This window comes from Tyto alba, unplaced genomic scaffold (assembly GCF_018691265.1).
Source record: "Tyto alba isolate M040663 unplaced genomic scaffold, T.alba_DEE_v4.0 Super-Scaffold_38, whole genome shotgun sequence".
NCBI classification, from domain to species: Eukaryota; Metazoa; Chordata; class Aves; order Strigiformes; family Tytonidae; genus Tyto; species Tyto alba.
In genome coordinates this window covers 23,989,357-24,002,755 of record NW_024881313.1, presented here as the reverse complement: position 1 = coordinate 24,002,755, position 13,399 = coordinate 23,989,357, and the positions used below count along the sequence as shown (strand labels likewise).

Sequence of the window (13,399 nt, the reverse complement as noted above, 5' to 3'; positions counted from 1 at the left end):
GTAGATTCAAACTATCTGCCTGTAAGGACTCCAATTGGTTACACATAATCGTACCTTTTAAACAAAGATTAGAAATTATTTTTATTACTAGTTTTATTTAGCTATATTACCTTCCCATGATAAGTTTATATTTAGTCAGATGTACATCTGAAATTGTTGGAAATATCCCAGTGAAGTCCTATAGGTAACAACTTGAGATGGGAAAACCTTTAAACTTAGTGTACTTTAAAGTGACCTACAAGTTTACAGTTTTTAAACTATTTTACATTTCACCGTTTAGCATTTTGTTCACTTTCTCCTTGTCACTGATATTCAAAGTTCTCTGTCCATTTATTATGTCTTTGCACAGAAGTGAGGCGTCTTTCTCAAAGTAATTATATGACTATAAGAAATAGACAATTAATACAGATGAGATAGAGAGCTGTAGGGTTTATTTATATTTTGTGGATATATAAAAGCTTGCAAGTATGTATGTGTACTTGAAGTGTGTACCATATTACAGTTCCCTTTAGGCATTCAGGGTGTATGTATTTCTCCAAAGTAATGCAATGTAATACTTAAACTTGGAGAGTATGAGAACTATATTTTTATTTTGCATTTTATTAGTGTGTGCTCAAGAGTATTTCTTTTCAAGAGTGCTGTCCTCATTGTAGTAGGCACAACTCAGAGGTGTTGCAGAAATATGGTCCTTGTACCAAATACCATTCAGTTTAGTTTTGATACAGGAGTTGACTAAACAAAATAAATAGACAAAACAGGACAGATAGCAGGTAGGAAAAACAAAAAAAAATGAAGCTGTACCCAGACGGATTTTCCATCATGGTGTAAAACCAGTTGAAGTTCACTGAAGCTGTGTGTTCTAAATAAATAGTAAACATCGCATGGTAAGGTACCAGTAATCATATGTTCAAAATACTTCACTGAATAATCTATCAAGCCCTACTCTTTTTTCTCCCTTGTTTCCCAGGAATTTGGTGGGATTCAGTTTACCAACAGGCACAGGCAGTCACATAGGAAAAAGTAACAACTTGCCGAGGACAAGTCACCTGTCTTAAGTCCTGAAATAGGTGAGATGGTTTAATACCTGGAAGTGCCCCACAGACTGCAGACAAGTTTGTCCTCGTACTAATATGTCCCACACCTGTTTGAAGAAAGTGCATAGATTTGCCTGCCCCTGTACTCTTTCACTGGTTTTCTGAGGGAGGAAGGGAAAAATGAGAAAGCAGAGACAGCTCCTGGCCAGCCTGCTTACCACCACCATGTATACCAGGTATACCTTAGCCCAAGCTGTATCCTTTGGAGCTCCTCGCCCCTCCAGCCATGCTTGAGTGACTCCAAGAGGTTGTTAACCCTTTTCCATGGCTGCCACAATAGAGATGTGTTTCATGGGAGAGATGCAATCTTCCTAGGATTTCTCCCACCCCAACCAGAGAGCTTCAGTTCCCACCTCTTTACATTCAGAATGAGTGAACTAGGCTACACCAGGGGCTGCTCTGACTTTAGTCTCGGAGAGGAGAGACGTTGTACAAGAGAGAATCGGCACAGTAAGTGTCTGCCCTGCCCATCTTTTGCCTTTACTGGACTTTCTTGATACTGGGTTTGGTTCATCTGCTAGCTCAGAGTATTCCCTGCCACACAGAACATTATGTCTGAATTCTATTCTCCTTGTGCCACCTGAGAAAAACAAAATTAGCAGAAAACACCCCGGAATTTACACGAGCATCTTCTTGGGAGACTGTGCATGGTACACGTTGTCTTACCCTTTTACTCAGCTGAAAGAGGAAAACAGGAAATTGGCCTGAATTTTAGTTTAGAAACAGTGACTTACCTTAACCTTCATTATGCTTTGATTGTGCAGTATGTTTTATTATTTATAATTTAATTTTATGAGAAGTATTTTCATAGGAATACGTGTAACATAACACTCAAACTAGGTGCTTTAATATTTTCCAGTGTGCAATATGGTGTTGAAAGTTAGAAAATGCTGGCTGGATCTAGGCTGATACTTTCTTGGATAAGCTTCTACCATATGCTTTTATTTAAAGTATTTTTTTCTTTTAGGTTAGATTTATAAAAAGCATGTGAAAAATTTCTTTTTTGGAAAAGAAATGTTACGCAATTAGGAGATCACAGTGCTAGAAATTTAGCATCCTTTAGGAAATGCCGCATGTGAAAGAAGTCAGATACTAAATCTAAATTTAAAAAAAAATGGCAAGTCCTACCACCAAGTGGAAATGCTATGTCAATCTACAAGATGTTGTATTGAAGTAAATGTCTTCAGTTCCAGGAATTTTAAGCTCTATGTGAACTCTGACTAGCTTCCCAGTATAGATATGAATCTTGTTGAAGGAGTTTGTCCATGTTTCCTTCTGATTAGAAAAAATCAAATAAAATTCACTTTACAGAGCAGAAAACCTAAAGAAACCAGGGAAAAAAAAACGGTTTAAAATATTTTTTTTATAGTTATTCTTTATTCATTACTTGCTTTCATGTTCACAGGACTCCAGAGCATTGAATAAGCTGATCTTTTATCTGTTTTGTATGAGCAAGAGAACGTCTTTCCAGCAGCATTTTTCTACACTTTCCACTGTTTTGGAAAACTTGTAGACACATCATGTGACTAAACCCTTATTTAAAGGGAAACTGTATTCTTTCTGAAAACATCACTTCCTATGTTTCATTCTTCCTGTCCATGATTCTGGATGCTGCAATGACTGTGACTAAAGGAAAGGGAGTACTGATAAATTATTGTAACCCGTACATGGAGCATCACTACCATCTGAGATTTTGTCAGATTTGGTGTTTGTTGGTACAACACTTGTGTAAATTTTTCTGCTTTCAAATCCCCTTGCACTATTTCTTTTTGAAGTGAAAAATTCTAGAAAGACATCTGCCTAGAAAAGAGAATTACTAGACCATTTTTATTACTGTCTTACTCATCCAGGGATCCATACCCATTTTGAAATGACACTTCTGTGAGTTCTTATGTTGATGCTTGTGTTATCTTGTTTGAAATAATATTTTTTCAATAGGTTATTTTGTGATGGTAAAGATACTATGTGGAAGGAAGTTACACCTTCAGACAGGGGAAGGTGACAACATTCATGATGCATGACTATGCTAGCAAGTATTGTGGCTTATCCCCTTACCTCTTACTACTGCCCTGAGGAACAAAAGACTTTATGGTTTTGTTACACCTTTGGTATGCCGGAGATAGTAAGACTCAACAATAAGAGTTTGCAAAGCATGTATTCAGAGCAATAATTCCTTCTCCCAGTCTGGGGCACTATAGATGGATCAGCCTCATGGAAGGAATCCTCTCGGAACAGATTTCTGGGTACAAGGAGGAGATGACTTGGAACAGTCAGCTTAGATTTGCCGAAGGTCAACCTGATTGCTCTCTATGTGTCAAAGTTTGTAGATGAGAGGAGAGCAGTGGATGTCATTTACCTTGGCTTTAGCGAAGTTTTCAATACCATTTCCCACAGCATAGTTCTGTCCAAGTTGCAATGTGTTATAGTCTAGATGTGTAAACAACCAAATGGATTAAAACTGGTTGGATGATCCAGCTCAGAGGTTATAGTTAATGGGTTCTACTCTACCTGGAGTCTGGTGACAAGGGGTCGGCTGAAGGGGTCTCTCTGTTGGGACCTGTCCCAGTTAACATGTTTGTCAGTGACCTGAGAAAGACAATGGACTGCTTATTCATACAGTTTGCAATGACACCTAATCGCCAGTTGGTGCAGGGGACACGGTTTTGTTACAGTCAAGGGAAGGGCTGCCCACTGGAGATACCTAGGCAGGGCTGGAGCAGACCAACAGGAACATTACAAAATTCAGCAAGGACAAATACAAAGTCCTGCACCTGAGAAAGACTTGAACTTGCCCTTGCAGTGATACAGGCTAGGTGCTGACTGACTGAGGAGCAGTTTTACTGAAAAGGGTATTGAGATTTTATTAGAGAGCAAGCAGAACATTAGCCAGCGCTGTGTCCTGACAGCAGAGAAGAGACGATACTGAGCTGTATGAACAGGAGCACAGCCAGTAGATTGAGAGAAGTGATTGTTCCCATTAGTACTCATTACACCACATGTAGAATACTGTACCTAGCTTTGGCCTCTGGTATGGGGAAGACACAGATAAAACATAGTAGGTTCAGCAGAGGAGAACCAGGACAGTAAAGAGCTGGAGCACTTGCCCTATGCGGAGAAACTAAGGAAACTGGGCTTTTTCAGCCTTGAGAAGAGAGCACTTCAAGCAGACTCAATAGCAGCCTTCCAGTACCTACAAGGAGGTCAGTCATCAAACTGAATAAACTGAAACAAGAATAGCTGAATGCAGGCAAAACCTTTTTGTCTACGAGCACAGTCAAACACTGCAATAGGTTGTCCAAAGTGGTTGTGCCATCCCCATCCTTGGAGGTTTTCAAGATCAGGCTGGCTAAAACTGAGCAACCTGGTTTAGCCTTGCACCCAACTCTGCTTTGAGCATGAGATTGGGCTAGAGACCTCCTGATATCCCTTCCATTTTGAACTATTCTATGATTGTGCAATCCTAATATAGTATCACAATTCTGTGCTATTTTAAAGCTGGGATAGTAATAGCAAAATCTTATTTGTTCTGAACATTTAAATGATTTGGCTGTTCGTTGCTCTTGCTTTTGGAATCCAGAAATGCTACATATGCTCAGTATGTTCTCCAAACAGCTTGTATTTGTGCTTATTTGCTGGTATGACGTGCTAACTGTGCAAAAAATTTTGGACTCTCGCCTTAGAATATAGATACCTGCCAACAGAAAATGAAGGCTACATAGTGCTGCAAATGTTTTCTCTGTCTATGGAAACTGCCTCTTATGTGCCAGAAAGAAGCATTTGTACCACATGCTTTTTTACTGCTTCTCACATCTGTTAACATTTACATGTGTCAGAAAACAATACCTGAACAGTAAAGGAAAGGGATACATGAAGTTCAAGGGCATTGCATCAAGAAAAAGGACATGTTATATTGCACTGGTGCATTGGAATAAAAAAAGATTTCTTGGTCTTGTCAAATACATCTAGTATGTGGATATAGTCTGTGTATACTATCTATGAATACATTTCCATACCTGAATTGGATGACCCAAATGGCCAGTTAATTGAACTGAACCCATGAAAGGGTCAAGGAGTGGCAATCAGGACATGAAAGAATTATAACTTTCTCATATGTACAAAAAGAATGAAATTTTATTTCATTTAAGGCAGGATTTATATAAAAATCTTCAAAGTTAGATCCCTAAATATGGAATTACCTACTTACCTTGAAATATTTTGCATTTTTTATTATCTTTTCTTCAGCTGTCTTTCTGTTAGCACACAAGGAGTAGGTTAACTGACAAATGTTGCTGTATACCCGCAGTCCTCAGAGGCAGCTACTGTATATGACTGTGTTTCCAAGAATATTTCTTCAAAGTTGTATTGTAAAAATACTGAGACACAGTGTAGTACAGCATTTTGTATGACGTGGCAGTTCTTACACATGTTGCCACTGGCAAGTGATTTAGAAGAACAACAAATTAAAGAGCAACTGATCCTTGATCTCCTGAACTCAGAGGGAAAAAAAAAATCACTATTTGATGCCTTTATTAAAACTGCATTTGCATTGGTTGCATTAGAACCAATAATTCTTTAGCCATCTATTTGGGTACTTTGAACCGGTGTTGTGTAGTATACAGTTCTTTGATACCTAATGCTTATTTTCAAAATGCAGCTGCAACAAAGAGCACAGACCCTTCCCTACAGCCATTGCCATTGCTTAATATTGAGCTCTTCATGGAAAGTGACATAGAAATACCTAGCCTAGAAAGAAGTGGTGGCTAAAAGAAACAAATAACCTTGAACTGACTCCTATCTAACATGTAGTCATAATAAAAGAAAAGGTCTATTTTTGCTTTTTGCTGTATTTCTACTAGACAATGTATCTCCAAAACATTATTTTTGTGATGAACTTGTGCTCTTATGCATTGATAACAAGTCTTATGCTGAAATTATTATGAAAGTTTGAGTTCTGCACTCACTGCACTGAAAAAGCCTTGCTTTAGATTTGTGAAGATGCAGTGAATAATCACATAAGGCATATAGTTTCCTTGCCCCCAAATTTGAAACTTATGGCTTTACCAAAACCACCATAGGAACAGTACGTGCATACATATTTTTGGGTTTGAGTCAGGGATATGAAGGATCTATACTATACCAGTTTTCCTCTGTAAGTTATATAAGAAAGTTGTGAGGCACCCAGAGAAACACTTTATAGTTTAAACTGATGAGAAATCAGCTGGTGGGAAATAGCAAGGAAGAAATATCTTCCTCCGGCAATATTTCTTAAGAAAAATAAAAAGAAGTTAAGCAGGTAATAAGACTTGCATTCTGGCCTTTGTGCTTTGTAGAGCAGCTTTATCATTATATAGAGATGTGCTGCTTGGTCTTGCTTCCAACTGATGTCAGTGGTGAAACTTCCACTGATTTCTCTGGTTTGTGACCCTGGCCCAGCTTTTTTATGCAAATAAAGTATAAGAACATAAAGCTTTCTCATATAATTTCTTTTTCATGTCATTTTAACTCTGGATAATCCTTTCAGTAGTGTTCATACTTTAAGAATTCTTATCTAGCTACTTGTACATAGACATCTGATTATGGTAGTGGAAATTATAGGAAGAAGAATTGCTAGAAAAATTTATTACTGCTGCTTAATTTACATAATACTCTTTTTGACATAATTCAGGCCTATCACGGGCAGTCTTACAAGTTACATGTAGGGGTCAGAGTGTGAAAGGTGAATGGCAAGTTGCTTGTTTTGTACATTTGGCTAACACAAATACATCCTCAAGTATAAAATGCTTTGATCTCTCTAAGCAAATACCATATGTGTGCAGCTGTGGCCCATGCCTCACGATTGCTGGAAGGTTAGAAAAAGGTAGCATACGAATTTGATGTCTGCATTCAATTTATGCTTTTATATTTAGCAGTTCATAATTTTGTGTAATATTTTAGCTGTATGAAAAATATGCACCAGAGTTGAGTGATAACAGATTTCTCTGTGGTTTGACTTAACATTGTTTGGGTGAACACAGAATCCTAAGTATTGCAGACTGAAAATATAGGCTTTAATTAGAGCTGTCTGAACTTCAAAATACCTGAACACGCATCAAGATTGGCAGATTTTCAGAAATCTGAGGGTTGCATGGAGCTGATTTAAGCTAAGTAAGAGTCTTCTGTTTTCCAGCATATACTGTATTTGCAGTTGCATCACTGACTTGCAACACATGGAAGCAGTGAGATCCAAACCCATTATTAATGGTTTTCTGATATGTAAAAATGTTTTGTCATAAAGGCCTGTCTTATGTCATACTTGTGTTGAACAGTACCTTACTCCAAGGGAATTTCCACTGAAAAAATTGAATGACTTCCAGATTAAAGGATTTACTCCACATGACTGAAAAGCTGAATCAGCTCCAAAAATTTGGTGCCTTGAGCTTTGTTTATTTACTTTTACATGCAAATGTTTAAGACTTATTTGCCCAGATCTGTATCCCTCAAGCAGCTTAATGTGATTTGTTTGCTGCAACATTAAAGAAACCTACTTCAGACAATGGGACACTAGGGTCCATTCACATGGATCCAGTTTCATGATCAAGATCAAAAAAAAAAAAAAGCATGGCTTTGTTTATTAAAAATCTTGAGCATGTACAAATTTTCTAGTATATATTGGGGAGAAAACCAAGATTTCAAATAAAGCATATGCAATTTCTAATTACAAGAAAAAATCCAAGTCACAGCCAATAGACAGACATGATACAATAAACAGAAAATCAGATATGAAAATATCAATTCACAGGTACAAATATGATAGAATATAAAGCATTGTGCTCTATATGTATGTTAATACATATATGTATACTATACATATATGTGTATGTACATATATAATACAGTGTTGTTAATATGATTTTTAGTATTTTATTATGTAAATATATTTGAATATTATTTAAATAATAGCACGCTTATGCTGTTTCTCTTTTGTATTTTTACTAGCTCCTACTGGCTATGATAGGCTCTACAGATGAAACTCTGCAGGAGGCAGCAGCTGGTTGCATAGCAAACATTCGCAGATTGGCTCTAGCAACAGAAAAAGCAAAGTATGGCTGATGCTTTAGCAGATTTTACCAACACACTTGTTTTGCAATAGAGCAACATTTAAATACATGATTACTCCTTCTAGCATCTGTATGTCATAGCAGAGCTTGTTTAGATAAGGATAACTTAATAACAAAAATAAATTTGTGGAATTATTTTTGTTTTTACACTATTGGTTTGTCACACCTACTTTTTAGAAAACACCTAGTTTTGTGTGTCTTTTAGTACTACATCTTTCAAAAGACTACTAGTTAAGATATGTCAAAGACATTTTCTATAATTAATATACTTGTATTTGAAATTCGTCATAGATGTAAATGGTTTTGCTTATCTATGTCATTACAGTAAGATTTCTTTCACTGTGTGCGTGGTTGTGCAGTGATTTATGAATGTCTTGAACAATTCCCTTTGTGCTAAACTTGTCCAATCATCCTGTCATTATGCTTTTGCCTGTTTGATCACTTGCAATTCACAGGAGAGGACAAAATGCAGATACATCAATCTCACATCTGGTGTTATATAAGGACTGCAAACAGCTGTAGCAGTAGACATCACTTCAAATTTCCTGTTTCTACCAACATCAAACAAAATAGTGCTTAATTTTATAAGTAGCTGGTGAAATGTATTTTAATTAACATGTGTTTAACTCAAATTAAAATTTACCAGCTGTAAATAAAAAGTAGGGAATTACATTTACATTCACATATTATCTTGTGGGGTTTTTTAAACCGAGGACATCATTTTATTGATGCAATTACTTTATTTTTCTGCATAAAATTATGTTCAGATTTACAGTTGCTTTCAAAAAAACGCATAAACCATTATTGATATTATATAATTATACATTACCTATTATACAGACCCACTGTACCTACCATGCTCAACAAATAATGTTAAGGGGTTTCCTTGGGAGCCGTAATGTCTTAATTACAAGCACAGACTGCTTACAAAACTGAAAAAACTCAAATGTTTAAATAACTTGTTTGTCAAGTACTCACTTCTGAATAATTTTTTTTCCTTCCCTTAATAATTAACAATTTTCTTGTTTTAGAAGCAGTTTGTAATTTCATTATTTTTCCTCTAAGTAGCATGGCTACTCAAGGCAACTAATTTTACTTCTGACAGCAGCTTCTAAGGAAGACATAATGCAAATCCAACTTTTTATTTGTGTTTTCTCTAAAGCAGACATGAAGGCTCATTTAAAATTTAATTTTAGAAGACTGATGCAATTTTGAAAAAAGGAGGATTGAAATGGGTCCTTAGGGAAGGTGCAGAGAGTATTTTAAAGGAAACCAGCTACAGACAGGTGCTGACAGTGTAGAGATCAAAATCCTACTCCCAAGCAGTATTTTTTGATCAATGCAAACACCAGCATAGTCACAGGGTTGTCACAAGTTCCATCAGCATCCAGTGGCCAAACAAATGCTATTTTAGGTATTTTCCAACTCTGCCCCATAGGTCTAGTATGTTATTTTGAATAAATATATCCATATTATTATACTGATATCACAGCTGTGGTAGTATCATATGCTTCATCACTATACCCAAAAATGCTTCTAAAATAAAAGCTAATTGTCAAATTAATTTGAGAGAGAAGAGACTTGATTTTCTTTTTGTCTTTTCTGTGAGAGAAGCTGCAGATACAAATAGTTTATCACTGTCTTGCTTATGAATGATACCTAAAATGATGGCTTACTTTTCTAACTGTTGAGGGGAAAAAAGCTCCCTGACAATAACTGTTGTCTTTAACATGACCTCTCAAAGCACTCTTGACTGTTTAGCATGGATTTCAAATGGAGTAAGTTCTAAAGTAAACTTAATTTTATGATACAGGTGTCAGGGCAATAAATGTCATGTTCCTGACAATGAAATGACCTCAGCTTGCCATTCTCACTTACACTGGTAGCCTTTATGCTTCAGAGTAGTTCATCTGAAGTCTTTATCTTAAAACCTCAGACACTTAATCCCAGACTTAAACTGATTTATTTGTACTGTATTCTTCTCCTTTGCCATGCCTGCAGTTTCCAAGTTATGTACAAGAAGAAGAAATGTTGAAAACGATATAGATCGCCACATAAGCAAAGGATCCCTTTTTTAAAAAAAAAAAATACAACTGGTGCATTCCATATAATTAATATAAAGAGATTTACTTGTTGGAAAATGAATAAACGAATGTAATGCCTGGCCCCTCTGAGCGGTGCAGTACAGCCTGTACATTTGAAAAGCTTCCACTTTCTCTGCAGAGCTGCACTGAGTTTCACAGCACTGCGGCCCTCTGAAAAGGGATCCTCACAAAGCTGGGTCCCACTCGCTGCTCACACACCCTCCTGGCAGTACCCACCAGCCTATTCAAGCCCTGGCACCAACTCGAGCAGCCGCAGCCGCCTGGGCCCGGCATTCCCACCGCGTAGAACCGGGCACCAGCCAGCTCCCGCTCCCCAGCTCCTGGAAGGGAAACGCCTTCACTCCTTTCTCTTCCCACCAGCTGCTACTTGTCCACATAAACCTGTAGCCTCTTAGGGAATACGGTTATACCAAGCACGGGAGCTCAATATTATTCATCACAGAGCAATCTGATGTACAAATTCAATATAGAGTCTTATTTTAGTTGCAAAGATGAAGTGGCTTAAAAAGGAGGGTCGGCCTTTCTCCTGTTCATTTGCTGTTGCCTGCTCAATCTGATCCCTCCTTGTTTTCTCTATGCAACTCCTGTATTTTCACAGTCTTTTAACATTGAGGGGTTTTTCAGTTTATTTACATTGATGTAACCATCAGCAGGGAGCATCCGTCACTTTCTGCAATTTTGGGTGCCAGCTCCCGGCTCTGCACAGAGCACTGCTCCAACTGGCAGCCATAAAGCCAGGCTTGCTCTTCACTGGCTGCTCATTTTCAGCTCCGTTCCTCGTTTTCATTAAAATGTCAGAAAATGTAGAGGCCAAGTAAGAAACGTTGTCACAAGAAGGTGTTATTTTGAGTATGGAAATACTGTAGCTGATGAGAAAAAAAGCAAGAGAAGAAATCTTTCACCTTTATGCAATTATTTCTGGAACTTTAAAGGCCCACCACATCTTTCAGTCTATGCATCTGTCAGCAGCAAGATAGCTTTTCTTCTACCACTCCATGACTTTATGATTTATTGCTTGGTGACAGATAACCATTATCAATAATTTAATTGTCCCAGGATGCTCAGACTACACATTTGAATCTTGGATTTATGTTTATTTCTTCTTAATGTTCATGCTAATGACAAGTGCATATGCTCTGACACACGATATTGTCTCCAAGTTGTTAGGGAAATACAAACTTCACAGCCTTGGTGAAATGGATCTGCGGTATATTAAGGGCTTTGTTATTCTGCTCCGTCACCAAAACCTTTCTTTGGTGAGTAAATGAGCTTGAGATTCACGGGCCTGTCTTGAGCTTTGATTTACTAATTTGCTTTAGGCTAACTGATCTCTTTGAGTGAAATCGCAGTACCTCTTTCATTCCACATGTCCTAAAATGAGTCGAATGAGCTGCTGACGCTGGGGGTCAGATGTGAATCATCCCAGGAGGCTGAACTAGATAATATGTTAGTTTAATAATTTCATCTCATAATAAATTAAATGGTTGTTCCTTGCACATTTCCACCAAAATAATCTTTGTTTTACACATGACAGCAGGATGATTGCAATGGAAACATGTAATGTGTTTCTTCAGCAGTGGTATTCAAGTTTCCATGCAGGCTGTTTGCAGAGTTTATTTCCAGAGTCAGAAGCTGACTGCTCCCCAACAGTAAATTGTGGTTTGTCTCTTCTTTAGACACTTAAGGTTTGCCACACACTGCTCAGGATCCAGAGCAACAGAAGGAAGCAGTGCTGCATCTTGGCTACTTCTCAGTTCAGACAACCTAATCTTTGGCTGTTCAGTGACCTGACACGGGCCAGGACCAGCACATCTGCAGCCGTAGTCATTGCAGCTGGAAGTTACATTGCACTGTTTCTTGAGGAATTAATTTTACCAACCACTGTTCCCTCCTCAGCTTAAACAGGGATGTTCCTCGATGCTCAGTATCTGCTTTGGCTATTGAAGCCAGCCAAAAGTCACCCATTTTCATGAATCTTTCCTTGAGGGCAATTTTACACTGGAAAGTGTGCTTTTCATCCTCTTACCTAGTTATCAATTCAGTAATATGACTTGCTGGGAAGGATTTCCATGGACAGCATCACCATGGCTTGTGTTTATTCTCTCAACTCGTTTCTGTGTTATCTGCCAGACACCTTTCAGTTGGCAAGTCCCTCTCTTTTTCAGTAGTTGTCATTGGCAAGTTATGTGTTTTATCCTAGTCTACATGGAGCACGGTAACCTTCAGCTGCTTGATCTTTCTTTTATAATGACTGTAATCAATTCTACTTTGAACACAAATGTTTTCTTTCTGAAAGGCTCATAAACCCATATAAGGAAGCTTCAACATTGGCTACCATATAATATGATGTGGCCTAAGCCTATCAATTTTGCAGTTCTCCAGTGGCACACAACCATCTTCACTAATTTCCTGTCTTTTCTTCCATCATTTAGGAATCCTGACATGGTGACAAGATAGTATTTGGCCAGTCAAAACTTTTGCTTGTTTTCACTTTGAGTGTGCATTGGAGAAGGACCAAAAGAATGACATCATACTAATGCTGAACCATGAAACAATAGGTCATAAACCAGCAGTTTTCTGTCAACTGCCCAATTGCACCAGGATCCTGAGCGCTTTTAAATCTTTCCCACTCTTCATTAGGTGAGAATCTTCCTAGAAGATTTTTGGGGCAAAGTTTTTCATTACAATCGTGGTGGTAAGGTTTTGTGCAGCCATGCTGTGACACTCCCCACTTCTCCAAGGGGCTTATGAATGCAGGAGAGCAGCGCAGAGCATCTGTGGTCCAGTGGGCACATCTGGCAGACGAATTTTGCTCCAATGGCTGAGCCTTCAACTGCACATTCTAATACCCAGATTAAATAGCTAGGGATTTGTGTACGGCTTCTGAAAAAAAAAAAAAAAAAAAAGGCTTTAATAAAAATGGTAATTAAAAAGTTACAGATGCTGATAAAATTAAAAACATATGATATGGAATTGAAATGATTTAGTGTTGAAAAATGTTGGTTGATTCAGTAGTAGTTAAATTTCCAAATAACTTGTCTTGAACAAGCAAATAGTTTTAAGTATTTGGCTACGTGTCTTTTTTAAAAAAAATGTGAACACA

General features: G+C 37.6%; 1 protein-coding gene across 3 annotated transcripts in view; it reads left to right on the top strand.

Moving 5' to 3' along the window:
- Positions 1–9,755, top strand: part of ODAD2 (outer dynein arm docking complex subunit 2) — an 87,356-nt gene extending 77,601 nt beyond the window's left edge. For all 3 annotated transcript variants that reach the window (XM_042802225.1, XM_042802223.1, XM_042802224.1), the window contains one exon: positions 8,070–9,755. In XM_042802225.1, the coding sequence (XP_042658159.1) occupies positions 8,070–8,183 (114 nt within the window). In that variant the 3' untranslated portion in view covers positions 8,184–9,755. The remainder of the gene's footprint in view (positions 1–8,069) is intronic.
- Positions 9,756–13,399: the final 3,644 nt, after the last annotated feature.